General features: G+C 44.2%; 1 protein-coding gene across 2 annotated transcripts in view; it reads left to right on the top strand.

Annotated features, from left to right (window-relative positions):
* LOC142139997 (putative ATP-dependent RNA helicase DDX60) overlaps window positions 1–24,533 on the top strand; it is a 382,899-nt gene that overhangs the window by 21,844 nt on the left and 336,522 nt on the right. For both annotated transcript variants that reach the window (XM_075197859.1, XM_075197866.1), the window contains exons 4-5: window positions 2,638–2,698; window positions 22,658–22,847. In XM_075197859.1, the coding sequence (XP_075053960.1) occupies window positions 2,638–2,698; window positions 22,658–22,847 (251 nt within the window). The remainder of the gene's footprint in view (window positions 1–2,637; window positions 2,699–22,657; window positions 22,848–24,533) is intronic.

Raw genomic sequence — 24,533 nt, forward strand, 5'->3', positions numbered from 1 at the left:
CATACTTACCATTGTGAAATATATGGCCAGCTATAGGGGTAATTAAGATAGTTATATTAAAGGGATATTATATATATTAACAGAGAACTGTTCTCTTTTCTCCCCAACATTCATTGCAATTCAGCATAACGGAATAAATTAATTAGATTTATATAAAATAAACAATGCTGTTTAGATATTAGCTATATAACTTGATGGAAGTGATTAATTCTCAATAGAGGTAGTTATCACTCACAGTGGGACAATTGTACAATATAGTGGGGATGACAAATATTGAATCAAGCTTAACCTTACATAAGGATATTAGATAGTGTCAGAGATGACCTAAACGGGTCCTTTCTCCTGAACTCCGGCTGCTATACCTTGTGGGTATCGATCGATAGAGAGACAGACAAGTTCAGATATTAGGCTGAAACTCCATCTGGTTCTGACCAGCCCTAAGTCAGAGAGGCTTTATTTATACACAAATACAGAAAGAGAAAAAGTTCAATGTTCGTGTGAGATAACGTAATAGCGTGCCAGCTCAACTCCTGTAGTCAGGCAGATGTCCTCGATGTTCTGTTTCTCATCACACTCCCCCTTAAGGGGCCCTCTGTGGTTTCTGGGTATGTTATCAGATGGTGCAAGATGTGCACATTGTTCAAGAACATGTTGATAAAGAGAAAAGAAATGTAAGGCAAAGGTCATCGAGAATGATCTGCAAGACTGCAGACCATCCTTCTTTCAGCAGTAATTATACAAAATGCATTAATACAAGAAGTTCATAAAATGTATATCTCTCACAATAGTGTGCGGAAAGTACAATATTTAACAGGGGGACTCTCAATGATAAAAATGAAGAAAACCTGCTACATTGAATTGTGAATTAAATTTATTCCCAAAGGATTCTTACATAGGATTAATATTAAAAACTGAAGAGTATTAATCCAGTAAGATATAAAATATATACATTACTATAAAAATTATTAAACACAACAAAAAAGATCTCTACTGCTACTGATACTGCTACAAATATAGATATCTACTGATCCTAAAAATTAGGGACCCCTAGGTTGACTTTTCAAACATATTAACTTCACTTTGCTTTATTATCTTTCAATCACATTTTCTCTAACAATTGTTTTAATATATATTTTGCACATAAATGTAGTTTGGTAAATTTCTAATAAATACAAATAAAATGGAATATTTATTATTAATTTTTGTGGATTGAGAAGAGTGCCTCCATATCAGAATCTTGATTCTTGTTTTTTGTTTTGTCTAACCTTTAATATCCAGAACTTGAATGGTGATATCTGAAAAGGAAATTTGGGTTTTGTGATATGTGCTCATATTGGGCCTGATTCATTAAGCAAAGTATCTCTTCCACTCTCATTACATCCTCCCATTCCCGATTACAGAACATTTTTCGAACTGCACCCACTTTAGAGAATTCACTCCCTTGCACCAGGACAAGCTTATAATATTCCTCTACCACCCTCTTAATCTCCCTAGGTTACCCTATTACCACTCTCTACACAGCTAACACAAGACAACAATCCTCTGACCAAAAGAGTTGTGTGACTGAGCATACAGCCCACTAAATACTTTGTAACCTTTGCATACTAGCTAGACAAATATTCAATATGATGTAGCACTTACCCTTGTGTATCAAAGCATCGTCCCATAGATTGTAAGCTTGCGAGTTGGGCAGTCTTATCTCTCTGTCTATATGTATTACCCAGTATTGTTTTATTACTGTTTGTTCCAAATTGTAAAGCGCTACGGAGTCTGCTGGTGCTATATAAATAAATGTTGATGATGATGAAAGTAAGGCAAAAATAGAAGTGTATAATGAACATTTCCAATGTTTTTATCATGTTGGGTAGGTATGTTGTATTTGATTAGATTATAATGTTCTGGATACAACGGGCCTGAGTCATTAAGGAGAGCAATGCAAAAAAAGCAGTATGTTAACTCCTGGACAAACCATGTTACAATGCAAGGCGTGCACATTAGCGTATTATTTTGCACATACCAGCTGCTTTTTCATATAGCACACAAATACTTGGTAACTAATTTTACACTGAAATTTAAAGTTGATCTAGGACATGCCCTATCCCAATTATAAATTTGTGCCCACATTTTAAATTTACCTTCCTCTCCAATGCAACATGGTTTAGCCAAGGTTAAAAGTTATTCCTTTTTCTTTCTTTACTTTGCTTAATGAATTAGGCCCACTGACATTAAGGTGATTGAATGTGTATCCACATCCCAAATTATACACAAATCTATATAATGGCCATAGAATACCAGGTTTGCCCCACACCCACCAACCCAAATATATTGGTCCTCAAACATGTGTATAAGGTTGTAAATACAAAATAAAACTGTCAAAGATTTATTTAAACATTTTTATATTTCACAATCCCCATGCTGGGAGGTTCCCTATTATAGTGTCAGCAGCCAATTGCACTTTCTAGCTAGATTTATTCCTAATACCAAACGCAGTCCTTAGTGTCTATGCGGTTGTCTGCTATGCATGGAGAGATTATAGCTTTCAATATTAGATAGACCCTAAACAAACATTTGCTGTAATTATGTTAAGGTGTTAATAAATTACTAAGTCTTTTTATTTGTTCTCATGTAATCATACAGGGCTTGATAAATTCTATGGCAACATGTCTAGATTTCTCATGCAGCAACTTTCAAGGTCCATGTAAGTATTTTTTTTTCTTTATAATACTAATGAATGAATATCTGTTGGAGATATAGTTTAGTCTAAATTGTATAAAATGGAAATCTCTACTATTTTAAGCACCTATACTTTTTACGTTTCTATTTATTGAGAGTTTTTAAAGTACCACAAGCTTGGCAATTTTGATACACACAAAGCATACACTAAGCAACTAGTGCCACAAACCATACATCACAGACCCCAATGCCTACTGCACTAGGTAAGTTGGTTGAAGTCTGGAGCGAAGTGTGTAAGACCACACAGGTCCACTGCTGGCGTGCTATTTGGTAGGCAGACCCATAGTTGTCGGCAGTGCCGTAACTAGACATCTTGGTGCCCTGGGCGAGACAAGGCACCGGCGCCCCCCATCTAAGTGGGAGTGGCAAACATAATGTGTGGGTGTGGCTAGCACTTTACTGAAACAATTCTTATATATATATATATATATATAATATGACCATTTAAAGTATGCAAAAAATATATAGCAATAGGTATTCTAATTTTTATGCACTTAATACTGAAATAAGAGCAGAAAAACTGTGTCTTAAGGAATTGTAGACTGTAAGCCCCAATGGGGCAGGGAGTGATGAGAGGGAGTGATGAGAGAGAGAGAGAGGGAGGGAGAGATAGATAGATAGAGTTCTGTTGGATTTGTGTAGTTGGTTTGCGCTATAAATCCAAAGAGACCATCTTTGTTTTCAGACTGCACGAGTGTCCATTAAAATGATCCCCTCTCTCTTTTTTTATACAGAATGCATTAAGGTGAGGGTCTCAGCAAGAGAAACGGTGGGATTATTGTACAATTATAACAGTAAATAACTAAAGAAAAGTAAGCACTTAGGAAAAAAAATTCAAAGTGTGTTTCCAACTTAAAATGACTATCCCCTGTTTCGTAAGTGCCGATCTATATTTACGAGTATATGCCTTTGTCTTTCTTACGTCCATCTGTGTTTTCAGTCTTTTATAGTATCCAGTCTGTGGGTCTGTGAGAAAGAAGAGCTTGGTGCTTCTGCCCACAGTGGAACGCAAACTTGCGTTCCAAATGACAAGCTTCCTGTCGGTGGAACACACATGTGTTCCACTGCGGAACTTAAGGGCAGAAGCACCAAGCTCTTGTAAGTTAGTCTCTCTCTCTTCAAGGTATGGAGTCAGGTACTGGGCGGCAGCTGCGCCCCCTTGGCTTTGCGCCCTGGGCAACGGCACTGCCTGTACCACCCTCGTTACGGCCCTGTGTGGGGGAGAATACGCCTAGCACTTTACAAGTACTGGACTGGTCTCCAATCCTGTACAAGTTTCTCGTACCTGTTCTTGTAGTATGACCACATGGAGCTGCTGCTGTCATCTTCCGCTCACTTGATGCTTGTCCGGATCCTGCTGGGGCCCTGTTTGGAAAAAATATTTTTAATATTCACCACAAGGAAAGGAAAGCAAAGCAACAAGTGAATAGTCCAGGCCTCCTTCCTCTAACCAGCCCTGACATGAAATAAAAGTACCCATGTTTTATAATCAGGTCTTCTCAAAATTACATTAAAAAAGGCATATTTCCAGTCTTACCAACCAACATTAAATTAAGAGCACTCCCATTTCACAAATAGGCCCTATTCAACACCAACTCTGTTCCACATTCAATGAAAACACCCCCAAAATCCCCAGTAATAAATTAAATTAATAGCCCCCACCACCACAATCATCCCACAAGTATAAGAATAGCCCCACCAATAAATTAATAACCCTTATTCCCATTAAATTAATTGTCACCAATAAATGAATAGTCCTTCTCCTGTTAAAGTAATAGACACACATGCTGAGGGGGGGGGGGGCAGGGGGGAGAGGAGACACACAGGCTGAGGGGGGGGGGCAGGGGGGAGAGCAGACACACAGGCTGAGGGGGGGAGGGGCAGGGGGAAGAGGAGACACACAGGCTGAGGGAGGGGGGGAAGGGGAAAGAGGAGACACACAGGCTGAGTGGGGGGTGGGCTGGGGGAAGAGGAGACACACAGGCTGAGGGGGGGGGGCAGGGGGAAGAGGAGATACACAGGCTCAGGGGGGGAGACACACACTGGCTCAGGGGGGGGTGAGACACACACTGGCTCAGGGGGGGGTGAGACACACACTGGCTCAGGGGGGGGTGAGACACACACTGGCTCAGGGGGGGGTGAGACACACACTGGCTCAGGGGGGGGTGAGACACACACTGGCTCAGGGGGGGGTGAGACACACACTGGCTCAGGGGGGTGAGACACACACTGGCTCAGGGGGGAGTGAGACACACTGGCTCGGGGGGGGTGAGACACACACTGGCTCGGGGGGGGTGAGACACACACTGGCTCGGGGGGGGGGAGACACACACTGGCTCGGGGGGGGGGAGACACACTGGCTCAGGGGGGGGGGAGACACACACTGGCTCGGGGGGGGGGAGACACACGCTGGCTCAGGGGGGGGGACACACACTGGCTCAGGGGGGGGGACACACACTGGCTCAGGGGGGGAGACACACACTGACTCAGGGGGGGGGGGAGACACACACTGGCTCAGGGGGGGGGGGAGACACACTGGCTCAGGGGAGGGGAGACACACTGGCTCAGGGGGGGGAGACACACTGGCTCAGGGGGGGGGGGAGACACACACTGGCTCAGGGGGGGGGAGACACACACTGGCTCAGGGGGGGGGGGAGACACACACTGGCTCAGGGGGGGGGGGACACACACTGGCTCAGGGGGGACGACACACACTGGCTCAGGGGGGACGACACACACTGGCTCAGGGGGGGGAGACACACACTGGCTCAGGGGGGGGGAGACACACACTGGCTCAGGGGGGGGGGAGACACACACTGGCTCAGGGGGGGGGGAGACACACACTGGCTCGGGGGGGGGGAGACACACACTGGCTCGGGGGGGGGGGAGACACACACTGGCTCAGGGGGGGGGGACACACACTGGCTCAGGGGGGGGGGACACACACTGGCTCAGGGGGGGGAGACACACACTGACTCAGGGGGGGGGGAGACACACACTGGCTCAGGGGGGGGGAGGGAGACACACTGGCTCAGGGGAGGGGAGACACACTGGCTCAGGGGGGGGAGACACACTGGCTCAGGGGGGGGGGAGACACACACTGGCTCAGGGGGGGGGAGACACACACTGGCTCAGGGGGGGGAGACACACACTGGCTCAGGGGGGGGGGACACACACTGGCTCAGGGGGGACGACACACACTGGCTCAGGGGGGACGACACACACTGGCTCAGGGGGGGAGACACACACTGGCTCAGGGGGGGGGAGACACACACTGGCTCAGGGGGGGGGGGAGACACACACTGGCTCAGGGGGGGGGGAGACACACACTGGCTCCGGGGGGGGGAGACACAGTGGCTCAGGGGGGGGAGACACAGTGGCTCAGGGGGGGGGGAGACACAGTGGCTCAGGGGGGGGAGACACAGGCTGAGGGGGAGACACACACACACACAGGCTGATGGGGAGACACACACACACAGGCTGAGGGGGAGACACGCACACACACACACACACACACACACAGGCTGAGGGGGAGATAGGGGGAAGGGGAGAGAGAGAGATTCAAATACAAAGAGAGAGACAGGGTAAGAAACACATGCTGATTATTACTTACCTACATAGCTGGAGTACAGGCTGGTGAAAAATGCAACAGAAGCTTGTGGGCTGTCCAGGGGGCGGAGGGTCCTCTGCTGCGCAGTCTCGATACTTGTAGCAGGCAGCTTGCTGTGCTGGACAAGCTGAAGGGCTGACCACGGGGGATGGGCGCCTCTTTCAGCTTGCTGTCACTCAACACAAAGTGGGCGGGCAGATCGGCTTCTTGTAGGAGCGTCCTGTGTTGAACTGCACAGGAGCTCCTTAGTGTATTTTGACTGTAAGGTGGCAATAGAAGCTGGAGTGCCTCTGCAGCATGGCGCCTCCCACCTCCCCGCACTGCTTATATCGCGATCTGCAGCGCTGACTCTGCATCAGCCCCAGATGTGTACCTGGGGCTCTGACTTGTTTAATAACAGGGGGGGCCATGGCGCCCCCTAGACTTTGCGCTCTGGGCGGTGGCACCGGTCGCACCACCCTCGCTACGGCTCTGGTTGTCGGCACAATGCTGCAGAAAAACCAAATTTCATCTGCTGGTATAAGGGAAATAAGGTGCGGATGAAGTAATGAGACATGCTTGACCTAATGAAAGCCAAGTCCTGGCTTGAATCTTCAGCTGAAAGCATGGTGTCATGGGAGACCAGTTCAGCAATAGATATATTGGCTCTGAAGAGAGGCAATCCCAGATGTGGTGATGGAAATATGAGATCTTACCTGATGTTGAGTTGGATGCATGCTGGGTGTTATTTACACTTAAAAAAAGGTACCCTTAAAAAGAACATATTTACAAGCATATGCTATGTTGTAGGCATCTTAAGATGTGTTCAGCTCTACACCTGTTGCATTTATGTACTAATATAACAATTCTATAAAGAAGCAGCAGAGTTCCTCTCCTAGTACAGTAGTGGTGGTTATATATTTGTGTGCTTATTACTATTTTTTTAATATTCATACGGTTTGTGAGTTTAATTTGGTGTTTTTGACACCAAAGTCAGCACCCAGTAATATCCGTTTTTTGGATATATTTATTTTAGTGATCTGTTGTATTTATGTCAGATTTACATTAGGCATACATCCCCCCTCATACGCATTCACACAACCAGCACAAGAAAAGTTTGCAAACATTTGTTTTAATAGAGAAAAAAACATTTACTATTAGTCTTGTTATAATACAGCAGATATACTACTCTTCACATACAAATAAAAGAATAGAGGTGTAAAGGCCAGAAATAACTGGCTATCTTGGGTTATGGGTAACGAGAAGAAGGTATTTGGAAGGTCTATTACCGTAAAGAAAGGCTGAGGTAGGTATTTGATTTAGCAGTGTATGTGGGTTTGGAACAATTGGGCTGTCTATTACCATTCTTTTGTTCATTTTCCTTAGATCATGAACCATCCAGTAGGACACTGGTTCATTTAGCCTTGCCTTTTTTCTCACTGGGAAGTGGAGTGTGTTCCAGGGGGGTTCAATAGGGCTTAAGTACACCTGCCTGTACATAGTCTTGTATTTGTCTAGTCACTGCATCATTTTGTTCTGTCTTCAGGGTGTATTGTTTTAATTTAACTGGTGTTGTATTTGGTTTCAATTTTATTTTTACAGGGTCTACTTTGAGTAACCCCACAACAACTTTTCCCACTGCTTATACCTCAGATGCTACCTGCTTCAGTACCATCATCAATGTGTCATCTGGGTTTAGTGTTTTCAAAACTGTCTCACTATTTATCATCAACATTATGAAAATATCAAAGGCTATAGGCTGATTTAATCCTGCAGACGTGTACCTCTCCACCATTGCATATTATATAAGTTTCTAATACGTTTAACATATCTGCCCCCAACAAATTATTTGAGTATGTATCACAAATTAAAAACTGTGTCTGTAAGACTGTACCATCTGGGAAAGCAATTGGGACTCTGATTGTTGCAAAGTCTGATTTGTTCCCTCTATGCCTGTTGTCATTACAGTATTTCTAGTAACAGTCAGGAGGAATTTGTTTTGACTGTATCACTGTTCTGGTGGACTCAGTATCTACCAAACAATTTATAGAGGGTGCTCCACCTATTGAGGGGTCCCGTACATTGGGGACCTAAAAAATTGGTCGTTATAGTGGGACACAGGGAATACCGGGGACCATTTTCCTATTGTTGGAGTTTGTTATGTACATCAATCGCTCTAGGTTTATCCCTGTTTGGGCAGTCACTTTTCAAATGTCCTTTCTCACCACAATGGAAACAAAGTCGATTTCTGGAGTATATTCTGATCTTGAGTCCAGTTTAAGGGGTGGACACCGAGGACAGCTAGACGTTTTTTGTCTATTTCTGTCCACTGAGTTACTTCTAAATCTGTTTTGTCTGCTCGGCTTGTCCTCAGTTGTAGTTACAACATAAATAGGACATGCAGACTTTTCCTTTTTATCTGTTTAGTCTTTATTATTTTTCTCAATGGATTTAAGTACAGTGAGGACTTCTTCCAGAGCCATACAATTGTACTCCTGTCTGCATGCCGCTAGGCTGACCTTTAAATCTGTAAGCATCCCATTAAAGAATGCTAACCTGAATAGTCTGAGGTCTCGTAGCACTTGCTCAAAAACCCCTGCACAGGCTGTTCCTTTTTCTGACTTTGTTCAACAGTCAAATTCTTAACCTGGGCTTGGCAGTAAACTGTGCACTTAGTTACCCATAGAACCCCCTAGTCAATAGTCTTTTGATCAGCAAGTGGGGGTATCGGTACTGGTAAATCCGGGTCTACCTGGGCATTTTCTATAGCTCTTGCAGAGTTTTTTACTAGATCAGACATGTCAACCCAGGTTCCTGAATAAACACTTTGTATACAGTCAAATGTCTATAAAATCCCAAGGGATTTGTTCTAACTGATGGAATATCCTTCAGTAAAGATATATTTGTTCCATGGGAGTCCAGGGCTTACATTAGCATTGCCATTTGCAGCGGGATCTGTGGTAGTCTGTACTGTAGCTGGAAACAATCCCAGTCTATAACTAATAACCCCTGGGATGTCTAAGTAAGGTGGCTGGGCTAATGGCCCTGATGGGCTCTCAATCTGTCAACTTTGCATTCCACATTTTACACATTTCCTTATTTTCCAATGATTCAGTCTTGCCTCACATTTACAACTCCACATATATTGTTTCACCCTTCCAGATCTCTTAACTTTGTGTGTCACCTCAAACAATCTCTTGGAGTTTGGTCTCAATGCCCCTTTTGTTCTAGCCACATTACACGGCTTACAGCCTTTATTCCATGGAGTCTGACAGGATTTACAAATGGTGTCTCCAAGAGGATTACAAAAAGCACAACTTGGGCATTCCCACCAGGGGTAAAAATTTCCATCTGGACTCCATGGATACGCTTCTACCATTCCACCACTTGCAACACCCTAGTTCTTCCATCCACACATATAAATTATTTCCCTTATATCTGCCATCTCTGCATATTCACGTTGACAAATCAATTTCTCTGTGGTATCCAGCCACGTTTCACATTTTTCTCTTAAGTTATGTTTGTCAATATATTTTGACATACTCGTTAACATGTGTTGCATCTTTTTTATTTATTTTTTATTTTGAAACCGCATAGACAGATGAGTGAACATAATTTTCAGTCAAGCCAATAACAAGTGGCTGTAAATACAAAGAGTAAAAATAACGTTTATAAAATATAGCCATAATGTCACTAAAGAAAAAGAAAAGAAAGAAAATAGAGGGTATTCTATTAATTGTTAAGACTCAAAAACATTTATGGTACAACGGTGTTTTTTGGGGGGTTTTTTTTGGTTGGTTATTAGAGGAAGGGAAAGAGGGGGGGAGGGTGTAGGGTTAGGTTTTTTTAATCAAATATTTCCCAGAACAGGAGATTGTTGCCAGTTGAACCACGGTGTCTAAACTTCCCGAAATTTGGGAACAGAGTTATTCAGTAGGGCGGAGATATGTTCCATAGAGGAGATAAACCAAATACGATTAAGCAGCTCTGTTTTAGAAGGAGCGGAAGGTTGCTTCCATGCTCTCGCAATAAGTAACTTGGAAGCCTGATAGATATGAGCAATTAAACAGTTTTTGGCCCTGCTTATATCAGGAATAGGTTGATTTAGCAACACCTGAGCCAGTACCTTGGTAACTCTGATACCGGTTACCTTACGTGTTATAGCCAAAGTAAGATTCCAAAAGTTTGGATGACCAGGCATTCCCACCAAATGTGCAAAAACTTCCCTTGGCCCCACATAGGCGCCAGCAACGATCAGAAACAGATGTGTACATACGATGCAGTTTTTCTGGATCTAGGTACCAGCGCGAATAAATTTTATAGCAATTTTCTTGTATACCTGCGTTTATGGAGACCTTTGCAGTTCTCGTTCAGATAGTAGACCACTCCTCGCTGTCCAACGTTATCCCCAGATCATGTTGCCAAGCCTCCTCGTGAGGTTCAGGAATTTGGTCTAGAAGCTATAAGCATGTGGTATATAATTGAAATATTGCCTCTGCGACCCGCGGAATATATACAATGCTGCTCAAATGGGGAGATATTACGCAATCGGGTGGATCTGGCTTGTGACTGTATAAAGCTCTGAATTTGTATATATTGGAAATGTACCGATGGGGGCGGATGACATTTATTCTGAATTTTTTCATATGAGGCAGGAGCGGTTTCCCCCTCAATATGTAGGAAGCGCTCCATTTTGTGCCTTCTCCACCAGCCGGCTGTCGCTTCTGACCTACCTGGCTGAAAAAGTGGGTGAGTCCAGATAGGTGTCAAGGGAAACGGGTAAGGTGCCAGACTATATCTTTTGTTGGCCAGGTCCCAAGTATTTAGTGTAAAAGATATGGAGGGGCAAGAGTATGCCGCGGCAGGTCTACTGGATCTGGGAAGCCACGGTAGGTGATGCACAAGGGCGAATGGTGACAAAACATTTTCAATGTCCACCCATTTTTTCAGGCCTGGGTTGAGGTGCCATGAGAGAACATAACTTAACTGAGTGGCCAGGTAGTATTCATGTATTAATGGAAAGCCTAGGCCTCCAGCCTCTTTGGGCTTAGCCAGCAAGGTCTTACTTAATCTGGGTTTCTTTCCCTGCCATATAAACTGGTTTCAGGTCGATTGGAGCGTTATTACGATTTTACGAGGGATTGGTACTTGGAGTGTCTGAAATAAATAAATGTCACGGGCACTAGGAGTCTTTACCCAGGGATCACCAGGTGGTAGGCTTACCAGAGCAATGTAGATGGTAATAGGGTACTCTGGTAGCTGGGTGATCACGGAACAGGAAATGGTAACTGATGAGATGCTCAGGAAAGTCTATGACTAGCAGCACTGGTAATATGGAGGTAATAATACACGAGGAACTGTATGGACAAGGGCACGTGAAGGTAGTCAGTGGTCTGCACAATATATATATATAAATGACTGAACAGATCTGCGAGTACAGAAAGTCTCTTGAAGTAGTCCAGCACAAGTTAACACAGTCAATGATGGCAATAGACTTAGCGGATAGCAGACTCCAGAGAGAACCAAACACAGTCCAGCAAGATATGCAATACACCAGCACAGTCAATGAGAAGTATGCATACCGTGGTTCAGAAGCAGGCAGTCAGATAGGAGTGCAGCGATACCTGAGCGGCAGAAGGCCGGCTGGATGAGAAGTCCCAGGATAGATGAGGTAGCGGTCTAGTAGGTGCAGCGCACAGGTAAGTAGACCAACAGGGACACGAATCCACAGGAATCAGTAACACGTGGAACTGGACTCATGAAGGACCCAGGAGAATGGAGATGATCCAGCAGAGGAGTAGATGATGATATACGAATCCAATGCTGACAGGAGGGTAGAGACCAGCGGGACACATGAAGGCGTGGAGAGCGGATCAGCAGGAGATGGACGATAGCGCAGACAGCAGCAGCAGGACTCTGCGCCCACGGAGGTAACCAGGGGCAACCAACAGGACCCACAGTGATGGAACACGGGATGGCAGAGTAGACCAGGAGCTGTAGATCCAGGAGTGTAGCAGATGGCAACGTGAGCAGTAGACTGGAAACACAGGAGAGCTGAGATGAGGCGGCAATGCACAGGGGCAGCGGATAGGAATCAGCTAACAGTCAGAATGATGAACACAGGCGAGTTGCAAGCTGGAGACTGTAGTGCACGGAGGCAGCGGATAGGAATCAGCAAACAGTCACGATGATACAGTTGATGGTAGAAGTGGTATGGGAACCACAGGAGTAGAAGTGGTTTGGAAACCACAGAGGTAGAAGTGGTTTGGAAACCACAGGAATCAGCAGCGCTGAATACACGAGGAATACAGGAACACCTTCAGAGACTCATGAGGAATGAGACTCCAAGATCAGGCCACGTGGTGTTGACCACAGGTGCTTAATATAGGGAGTGTTGCCTGATCTGCCAATTGAGTTAAAGGGACATACACTGAAGTATAGGAAAGGGCTGCGCATGCGCAGACCCTCAGGATGGCGGACGGCCACGGTTCCTAAATGTCCGAGAAGAGGCACTCACGGTCCGGTGAGTGACAGTACCCCCCCTTTTAAAGGTGGGCACAGAACGCCTGGAACCGGGCTTGTCCGGATTTTTGGCATAAAACTTCTTCAAAAGGGCAGGAGCATTAAGATCTTCAGCCTTGATCCAAGAGCGCTCCTCAGGACCAAAGCCCTTCCAATGAACGAGGAAATGAAGACCTCCTCGCGAAATTTTTGCGTCTAGCACCTCAGTGATCTCGAAATCCTCCTCCTGATGGACTTGAACTGGCTGCGGAGCTGAGGGAGGAGTTGAGAAACGGTTGATAATCAGAGGTTTGAGCAAGGATACGTGGAAGGCATTAGAAATCCGAAGATTCTTAGGAAGAAGAAGTTTCACACATACTGGATTGATTACTTGAATGATCCTATATGGACCAATAAAACGGGGGGCGAATTTCATGGATGGAACCTTCAAACGGATATTTTTGGTGGATAACCAGACACGATCTCCAATTTTTAGTGGGGGAATAGCCCGCCTCTTCTTATCTGCGAAAGATTTATATTTGATAGATGTCTTCTTTAAACAGGTTTTGACCTGAGACCAGATATTTTTAAAGGTCTGACAAACAGTTTCCACCGCAGGAACTTGGGTGGGCGGGAGGGCAGGAAATTCCGGAAAAGACGGATGGTGACCGTAGACCACAAAAAATGGAGTTTTGGATGATGACTCATGATACATGTTGTTATGGGCGAATTCAGCCCAAGGAAGCAACTCTACCCAGTTGTCTTGATTGGCTGATGAAAACATTCTTATAAAAGTCTCAAGATCTTGATTGACACGTTCAGTTTGTCCGTTAGATTGCGGATGGTAAGAAGATGAGAGTGCTAATCGTATGCCCAAGGTTTTACAAAGGGCTCGCCAGAATCTGGAAACGAATTGTACTCCTCTATCAGACACAATCTCAGACGGACATCCATGGATACGGAAGATCTCTTTAATGAAATGTTCAGCCAGGATGGACGAGGAAGGCAAACCAGGCAGAGGGATGAAATGAGCCATCTTCGAAAATCTGTCCACCACCACCCAAATAGTGTTATGATTCTTACTAGGTGGTAAGTCAGTAACGAAATCCATACTAATATGGGTCCATGGTTTGGACGGAATGGGTAGTGGTCGTAGCAACCCTGCTGGAGTTCTACGGGAGGATTTGAACTGAGAGCATAGTTCACAGGAAGCAATGAACTCTTTGACGTCTCTCCTCATTGAAGGCCACCAGTAACTTCGAGAGAGGATCTCAAAAGTCTTGTGTTCACCGGCGTGTCCAGAAAAACGAGAGGCATGGAACCACGAAAGGGATTTTCCTCCTTAGAGTAGGAGGCACGAGGGTCTTCCCAAATGGTAGTGTTTTGGTGGATGAAGCAGCCAGTGAGATACATTTGGGATCTAGAATGGTATGGTTGGAACCCTCTTCTATGTCAGAGGACGTCACAAAGGCTCTAGATAAAGCATCAGCTTTTTTGTTCTTGGCAGCTGGTTTGAAGGTAATTATTAATTCAAAACGGGAAAAGAAAAGAGACCATCTTGCTTGACGAGGGTTCAAGCATTGGGCAGACTGGAGATATGACAAGTTCTTATGATCCGTGAAGATCGTCACCGGATGGCGAGCTCCCTCCAATAAGTATCTCCATTCCTCTAATGCGGCTTTGATAGCCAGTAATTCCTTGTCCCCGATGGTATAATTCTTCTCTGCGGGCAGGAGACCCCGAGAATAGAAGGCACAAGGATGGAACTTTTGCTGTTCAGAGCGTTGGGAGAGAATAGCTCCTAAGCCCACATTAGAGGCATCTACTTCTAGGAAGAAGGGGAGTGTCACATCAGGCTGTCGAAGAATTGGAGCCGAAGAGAAGGACTCTTTTAGTGTTTGAAAGGCTTGAAGTGCCTCAGGTGACCATTGCTTAGGATTAGCCCCTTTTCGAGTCAGGGCCACAATAGGAGATGCAATGGAGGAAAAGTCTTGAATGAAGCGTCTATAGTAATTGGCAAAACCTAAAAAACGCTGGATAGCACGAAGAGTAGTTGGCTAAGGCCAATGTAGTACAGCACTCACTTTGTCTGGATCCATCTTCAGGCCAACTCCGGAAACTATATACCCCAAGAATGGAATCTGGGGTAATTCGAATGAACATTTTTCTAATTTACAGAACAATGAATTTTTCCGTAGTCTGGAGAGGACTTCTGCCACATGTAGGTGGTGAGAAGGCAGGTCCTGTGAAAAAATCAGTATGTCGTCCAGGTAGACGACGACACATACATATAATAAGTCCCGAAAGATCTCATTGATGAAACCTTGAAAAACAGCGGGGGCATTACACAGCCCGAAAGGCATTACCAGATATTCGTAATGCCCGTCTCTGGTGTTAAACGCTGTCTTCCATTCGTCACCGGAACGAATTCTGATTAAATTATAGGCACCACGAAGATCCAACTTAGTGAAGATACGGGCTCCCTTGATGCGATCAAATAGCTCAGTGATCAACGGAATGGGATACCGATTCTTGATAGTAATGGCATTGAGTCCACGAAAATCTATGCAAGGGCGTAATGATCCATCCTTCTTTTTGACGAAGAAGAACCCAGCTCCAGCGGGCGAGGTGGAAGGTCGAATGAACCCACGCTGGAGGTTCTCCTGTATATACTCAGAGGTAGCTTGAGTCTCAGGCAACGAGAGTGGATAGACCCGGCCCCTGGGGGGAGTCTTGCCAGGAAGAAGGTCGATCGGACAATCCCAAGAACGATGAGGAGGAAGACGTTCAGACTGAGCTTTATCAAAAACATTGGAAAATGAAGCATATTGAGGAGGGAGTCCCGATGAGGTAGATGAGATGGAAGATTGCTGTACTTTGAGAGGAATGACTTGGGAAAGGCAATGATGGTGACATTCAGACCCCCAAGACGTGACTTGAGGGGTGCGCCAGTCAATCTGGGGAGAGTGACACTGAAGCCATGGAAGGCCTAAGACAATCGGACTTGTCGTAACAGGAAGGATTAAAAACGATATTTCTTCATGATGCAGGGCACCAATCTGAAGGGTTACTGGAGACGTACTTTGGGTGATGAGACCGTTGATGAGACGTGATCCATCGATAGCCGTCACAGTAATGGGTGTTTTTAAGGTAATCACTGGTAGAGACCATTGCTTTACTAATGATTTGGAAATGAAATTTCCTGCTGCTCCGGAATCAATCAATGCCTGTGACTCAAAGGTTTTAGTAGCAAAGGAAATTGTAACATCAAAAGCGCAGATTTTCGATTTCATAGAAGATGGAGAGGACTCCAGGGACCCTAACTTCACCTCTCCAGAACTAGTTAGGGCCTGGCATTTCCCGATCTCTTCGGGCAGGAGCTGAGAACATGAGTGGAATCAGCACAATAGATACAGAGTCTATTCTTGACTCTTCGTTTCCTCTCCTCAGAAGATAACTTGGAACGTCCTATCTCCATGGGAATCACAGTGGGTGACACAGGACGGAATTGAGGGTTAGAACGAAGAGGTGCTTTAGCAGAAGTCGTTTTCTCAGCCTCTCTTTCACGAAATCTCATATCAACACGATGGCATAGAGAGATCAAATCCTCAAGTGACGAAGGAAGCTCCTGAGTAGTCAGTGCATCTTTAATTTTATCGGACAGCCCCTGCCAGAAGGCGGCAACTAGGGCTTCAGTGTTCCACTGAAGTTCAGAGGCTAAGATCCTAAATTGAATGACGTACTGGCCTACTGTATGAGATCCTTGTCGTAGACGGAGGATGCTGGAAGCAGCGGAGGTCACACGACCTGGTTCATCGAACACACTTCGGAATGTAGAAATGAATTTGGCACTATCTTGTAGTATTGGATCGTTTCTCTCCCACAGAGGGGAGGCCCAAGCCAGGGCTTGTCCTGAAAACAACGAGATAAGATAGGCCACTCTGGAACGATGGGTAGAAAAATTTTGAGGTTGGAGCTCAAAATGGACTGAACATTGGTTGAGGAAACCCCTACAAGTTTTGGGGTCTCCATCGTACTTTGACGGAGTAGGCAGGTGAAGCGTGGAAGCTGTAGACACCTGGGGTGGCAATGGGGAAACGGAGGAAAGCACAGAAGCCTCAGTAATAGCTGTCACAGTCTGTCCAGATGTTCCTTGGGAGGTTAATGATTGATAACACTGAAGTAACAGCTGTTGGCGGGCATCCTGTTGCTCCACACGGCTAACCAGATGCTGCAGCATCTCTTTGGCAGTTGGTTCCGTATCTGGGTCTGTCATGGCCTGATCTTACTGTCACGGGCACTAGGAGTCTTTACCCAGGGATCACCAGGTGGTAGGCTTACCAGAGCAATGTAGATGGTAATAGGGTACTCTGGTAGCTGGGTGATCACGGAACAGGAAATGGTAACTGATGAGATGCTCAGGAAAGTCTATGACTAGCAGCACTGGTAATATGGAGGTAATAATACACGAGGAACTGTATGGACAAGGGCACGTGAAGGTAGTCAGTGGTCTGCGATAGCAAGTTGTACCACTGCTATAGTGAGGAGGAATGTCCAACAGAGACAAAGGAGTGATGAGAGTCAGCGGTCTGCGGATAGCAAGTTGTACCGCTGTCTGAGTGAAGGAATGGAATCCAAGTGGAGGTATCCGGGTAGTCAGTGGTCTGCGGTAGCAAGTTGTACCACTGCTATGTGAGAGGGTACTGGAACAGGTGATACCGGAACAGGGATCAGTGGTCGGACATTAGCAAGTTGTACCACTGAATATATATGTGAGGAGGTGCACGGGGAGAGACTGCAACACAGGATATACACAGGCACCTTATACACGATCCACAGTAATATGCACAATATATATATATAAATGACTGAACAGATCTGCGAGTACAGAAAGTCTCTTGAAGTAGTCCAGCACAAGTTAACACAGTCAATGATGGCAATAGACTTAGCGGATAGCAGACTCCAGAGAGAACCAAACACAGTCCAGCAAGATATGCAATACACCAGCACAGTCAATGAGAAGTATGCATACCGTGGTTCAGAAGCAGGCAGTCAGATAGGAGTGCAGCGATACCTGAGCGGCAGAAGGCCGGCTGGATGAGAAGTCCCAGGATAGATGAGGTAGCGGTCTAGTAGGTGCAGCGCACAGGTAAGTAGACCAACAGGGACACGAATCCACAGGAATCAGTAACACGTGGAACTGGACTCATGAAGGACCCAGGAGAATGGAGATGATCCAGCAGAGGAGTAGATGATGATATACGAATCCAATGCTGACAGGAGGGTAGAGACCAGCGGGACACGTGAAGGCGTGGAGAGCGGATCAGCAGGAGATGGACGATAGCGCAGACAGCAGCAGCAGGACTCTGCGCCCACGGAGGTAACCAGGGGCAACCAACAGGACCCACAGTGATGGAACACGGGATGGCAGAGTAGACCAGGAGCTGTAGATGCAGGAGTGTAGCAGATGGCAACGTGAGCAGTAGACTGGAAACACAGGAGAGCTGAGATGAGGCGGCAATGCACAGGGGCAGCGGATAGGAATCAGCTAACAGTCAGAATGATGAACACAGGCGAGTTGCAAGCTGGAGACTGTAGTGCACGGAGGCAGCGGATAGGAATCAGCTAACAGTCACGGTGATGAACACAGGCGAGTTGCAAGCTGGAGACTGTAGTGCACGGAAGCAGCGGATAGGAATCAGCTAACAGTCACGGTGATGAACACAGGCGAGTTGCAAGCTGGAGACTGTAGTGCACGGAGGCAGCGGATAGGAATCAGCTCAGGAACTTGATGATGATCAGGTGAGTGGATGTGAAGTGAAGGCTGGAGTGCACGGAGGCAGCAGATAGGAATCAGCAAACAGCCACAATGATGATAATAGCGTTGAAGTGGTTTAGAAGACTGTAGTGCACGGAGGCAGCGGATAGGAATCAGCAAACAGTCACGATGATACAGTTGATGGTAGAAGTGGTATGGGAACCACAGGAGTAGAAGTGGTTTGGAAACCACAGAGGTAGAAGTGGTTTGGAAACCACAGGAATCAGCAGCGCTGAATACACGAGGAATACAGGAACACCTTCAGAGACTCATGAGGAATGAGACTCCAAGATCAGGCCACGTGGTGTTGACCACAGGTGCTTAATATAGGGAGTGTTGCCTGATCTGCCAATTGAGTTAAAGGGACATACACTGAAGTATAGGAAAGGGCTGCGCATGCGCAGACCCTCAGGATGGCGGACGGCCACGGTTCCTAAATGTCCGAGAAGAGGCACTCACGGTCCGGTGAGTGACAATAAAGTAGACGGGGAAGGATGTTCATCTTGATTACCTGAATTCTGTCTACCCAAGAGATGTACATGGGCTCCCATTTGTTTAAGTGTTGGAGGGATGTTTGTTAGTAGAGGTAGATAGTTTGATTTGTAAAGACCAGAGAAGTGTTTAGTGATATTTATCCCCAGATATCTAATTGAGTGGGGTCGCCATTGAAAGGTAAAGGACTGTTGGAGAGCTTCTAGTGATACGTGGAATATGAAGCGGTAATGTCTCCGACTTAGAATCATTAATTTTGTAACCCGATAGCTTGCCAAAATGTTCTAGTTCTAACATTAGATTTGGGAGCAAAACCATTGGGTTTGTCAACGTTAGTAATACATCGTCAGCAAAGAGGGAAATTTTATATTGTTCAGCACCCAGGGAGATACCAGTTATATCAGAATTGATGCGTATTTTGGCTGCTAGAGGTTCAATGCATAAAGCGATCAGCAGTGGGGACAACAGACAGCCTTTTATTGTGCCGTTGTGTAGTTGAATATGACTAGAGACCTGGCTGTTGGTCATAACCCGTGAGGTGGGATTAGAGTATAATGCCGATATGGCTTGTAAGAAATGTCCTTGGAGACCAAAAGCCTCTAACGTGGAGAACATAAAGGGCCAAGAAACTCTATCAAATGCTTTCTCCGCGTCCAAAGCCAGAAGCAGCGAGGGAAGTTTGTTTGAATTGACATAATGGACTAAGTCTATTACTCTGCGAGTGTTATCCGGTGCCTGTCTATTAGGAATAAATCCCACCTGGTCTGGGTCTACGAGGTCGGCCAGAACTCCATTCAGTCTGTTAGCTAGGATTTTGGCGAAGAGTTTAATGTCTGTGTTAAGGAGGGAAATAGGGCGATAATTTGCGCAAATGGTGTGGTCTTTTCCCGGTTTAGGTAAAACTATAATAGTGGGCGAGGTTGTGTCATGGTGAAAAGTGTCCCCGATGTAGTATCGCAGTAAATAGAATAGTGAGTTTGGGAAGTAGCTTGGGGGCAAATGTTTTCTAATAGGCCATAGTGAAGCAATCTGGGCCTGGCGCTTTAGAAGGCTTCTGTGAACTAAGGGCACATTTAACCTCTGCTTCAGTTATTTCCACAGACAAATCCTCCGCTTTGGACATACTTAAAGTTGGGAGGTGACAGGAGCGCAAATATTTGACTAAGTCAGGATTACCTAAGTTGGCCTCCCCCTGGGTTGGAAGGTTGTACAGGGCTTCATAGAAGAAACAAAAGGTTTTGTTGATTACACGGGGGTCAGATGACAAGTTGCCATTTGGATCTCGGATGCCGTTAATTGTTTGAGATGCCCTTTTGGCTTTAAGACTATTTGCCAACAGTGAGTCTGCTTTATTACTTTTTTTGTAAAACCTCTGTCCCACCCATCGAAAGCTCTTTTCTGTCTTTTTGGCTATAAGATGACTGAGCTCCCCACGCAATTTAGTTAATTGAGTTAACAACTGTGCAGAGTGTGTTTGTTTATGTTGTATTTCGAGAGCGAGGATCTGTGAAGATAGTAGATCAATCTGCGCCATCTGCTGTTTTTTACAGGTTGATGCAAATTTAATGATCTCCCCACGGATAACTGTTTTGTGAGCCTCCCACGTAGTGGGGAAACGTACATCCTCTGTGGTATTAATCTCAAAATATTCATCCAATTTATCATTCAAAAGGTTTTGAAAGTGTGGGAGCCTAAGAAGAGCTCCATTCAGTTTCCAAGTAGCCCCCACTCCTCCAGTGGAAGCGAAATGAAAAGTAGCCTTGGTTGCCCAGTGGTCAGACCAGGGGTTGGGATGAATATCAGCTGAGATCAATGACGACATTAGATGTGGGCAGCATAGAATCATATAAATTCTTGAGTATGAATTGTGGGGGTGAGAGTAAAAAGTATAATCTCTTGCAGAGGGGAATGTGGCCCACCATGAATCAAACAAACCTGTCTCTACAACATGTTTGTTTAGGGATTTAGAGCCTGGTGTATGTGCCCGCGATGGAGTAGTAGCAGGTCTATTTTATTTTTTAATTATGTACAAATATTTTATCGTATACATTTTATATTCTGATGTTATGAAGGAGGCATAGCTTCTAATATGAAAAATGCTTTTACATTCACTTGTGCTTAATACAGCATGATTCAGGTAGTGCTAGATTGAGATCAAATGGGGCTCAAACAGTGTACTAGTTTTAGATGGATGATACAAGCAGCGTTTAACACATCCTGACACACAAGCGCTAATTTACTATTTACTGCATTGTGCATGGATTTTATTAAAACTAGCATGTAGCATATTTTTATTTCCTGATTAGACTTCAGTGACTTTATGCCAATGAATATATGATGTGTTGAGTCTCAGATTCCCACTGACAATAAACAATACTGTCCTGGGAAAATCTGAAAATAAATAGCCTTAATCCTAGCAATGTGATTCTAATGGAGAAGGTATTTTTGGCCATAAAATATAGTGCCCCTGTGATCTATACATAAAACCATCTTTTCATGGTGGGAGTGTGCTTATGGGCCAGTGCTGTGTCCTTGATCCCTAGGCTAAAATTTGCCAGCTCGCCCGTGCGTGGGGTCACCACACATAAGCAGCAATCAGCTCTAGGCTGGTCACACTATAACAGAGAAACCACAGTGTGAAGTCTCCTGTCACTATGGGACACTGCCCAGCTTGTTCAGCACGGGGAATTGTGCCTTGGAAAAATGCCCACTGGGAAAAGACAGCTGCATGTTGATGCCAGTGGAGCTACAACCAACACCCCTGGCTGTTGGGGTAATTAGTGTTTTAAAATAGTATTTTAATATGTGGCACTATTGGTCCCATCAAGCTCTGGCAGCCATAAACTCCTTCGGTATGCTGGCACAACTGTAGAACTACCCATGGCTGACAGAGCATAGTGCTGGGACCTGTACTGATACCTAGTAAAATACTTTTTTTTTTAAAAAAAAACCCCTCCAACACCGTAAAAAAAATTGCTTTAATTTAAAGAAAAACTTCCACAATCCCTTGTTCTCCACTTAATTACACTGCTAAATCCAAATAGATGTTCTTCTTTCATCATTTCTTAAGTATCACAAAATAGGAGTTTCTGTTGTTTTGTGCACTATACTGTGGCAAATGTCTGTTATTTGCACAATTGTTATACATTCAATGTATGTATTTTGACAAGAAAGTAAAATACTTAAAACGTAGTGTAAATGTAATGCTTTTGATAACTTTCTAAGTTAATATAAGCTTTCAAGTCTTTGAGGTCCCTTAGTCTAGTGGAAAATAAAGCACATCTTACCTGCAAGACAAAGGGACATTCGACTCTTGAAAAGTATTTTAGTTCTCATCTATATTACAAGTAACACCTACAATGTAGCACCTATTATTTGGAATCATGTAAATGATAATATCAAAACAAGAAAAAATTGTAACAACACTGTTCTTATAGTATCTAATAAACATGCCATAAAATACATTAAATTATTAAAACATATTTTATTATGGACAGTAAAATCTCCCATTTTGTTTCCTTCAGCTTTGCAAGTCTGCTTAATGATTACGTAGAATCTGAGTTCTTTGTCATTGATGGAGATTCTTTGCTAATAACCAGCAGTACCAATTGTTCTCTAAAGCAAGGACAAGATTTACATTTCTTTTTTTTGGTGGAACGTTTCCTACTTAATCTAACAAACAAGGGAGCAAGATACGTTATTGTTTTCTTCAAGGTAGGTACATTTGTACGATGTATGATATATTACATTCGCATATGGCTTAAGTGAGTTCTGTCAAAGCAAACATAGGGGCAGATGACTCAAGTGCTCAGTATTATTCAAGGTTTTATCCTTCTCCGCCCTTCATCTTTTTGCTGCTTCTTGCTGTGCAGTTACTCCCACAGCAGACATTTGATTTTACGTGGCAACGCAGTTAAACTTTGTTGCTTAAATTAATTAGTATATTCCTATTGATTTAACACTAAGGGAGGTATTCAATTGATGGCGGGATCGCCGAAAATCCCGCGCTCAAAGAATATTACCGCTAATACGGTAATCCTGCGCGTAAATACCGTTAATACGCTAATTTACTCACTGGATTTCAGCTCGCAGCTCTGGGAGCTGCGAGCTGAAATCCAGCGAGTAATTACCATATTAACGGTAATATTCTTTGCGCGCGGGATTTTCGGCGATCCCGCCGTTAATTGAATACCCCCCTAAGTGTAAATAAAATGAATGGACAGAAAATCAACTCAATTTGGAATAGCAAAGGTCGTTATAAATGGTGACTGGCACCCAAAAAACCTAAATAAACCAAACAAAATAAGCCCAAGAAATTAAGAAAATCCAGTTAGTAGGAATAGTCAAGTACACAAAAGAGTCATTTGCAAACATTTTACCAAATTTGTTTGTGTGCTTTGAGTGTGTATTTATAAAGGTGGGGAGCAGCGTTAGTCATATATATATATATATATATATATATGTATACATATATATATATATATATATATATATATGTATACATATATATATATATATATATATATATATATATATATATATATATATAAATATATAAACATATAGTTACATCACATGCATTTCAGTACAGTTATCTGTTGTGTTATGGCTCTTTACTGCCACCTAGTTTTTCACCATACACATATAAAGGTGAGGAGTGTCTAAGGACCTTTCCATCATCTGTTTGGATATCGTGGTACTAGTGTGGTGGGAGCGCTGCAGAGATTTATATATGAGCTGATTGATATCTATGCATACATCTCTGATTACATCCCAGATGAGTACCTAAAGATACCAATATATGTTTGTTACCTTGTGTTTTTATGTAAGTGTGATACTTACTATTTTATTAGTAAAATCTGAGTTTTTACAATATTACACTATATGAGTTTTTTTATATTGCTCCTATGATGCTGAAGTTACAGTCCTAACAGAATTGTACACTTGGATGAGTGACGTTACTGGTAACAGCTGCTCAGATTTGGAGTTTTCCATTGAACTGATTCATACATCTTCTGGTTCTTTTATCTGGTACGCAGTTTTATGTTTATTGGTGATTACATTGGTGGCATTGAACACAGTGTGCTGTCACTTTTGTATATATCTATTCACCCTTTTGGTTTCATTAGCCCTACCGGAGAGAAGTTATTATCCTTGAGTACACATCTGACTCCTCCACTTTACTCTCTCTTATTACATTAATATATTGTGGTAATACACCATGTGGCGCCGTGTTTCCTTTATTCCTTTATAGATTTTCCAGACTCACCACCTGTATTGGAACTGGCTGCCTCCTGTTCATTGGACTTTGGGTGTAATTATCCCGCCTAGTGACTGTATACTGAATAGGGTTACGCGCCCCCTTTTATGTGGTATCTGTTATCTGCACAAATATATATA

Source organism: Mixophyes fleayi, chromosome 1 (assembly GCF_038048845.1).
Source record: "Mixophyes fleayi isolate aMixFle1 chromosome 1, aMixFle1.hap1, whole genome shotgun sequence".
Classification (NCBI taxonomy): Eukaryota; Metazoa; Chordata; class Amphibia; order Anura; family Limnodynastidae; genus Mixophyes; species Mixophyes fleayi.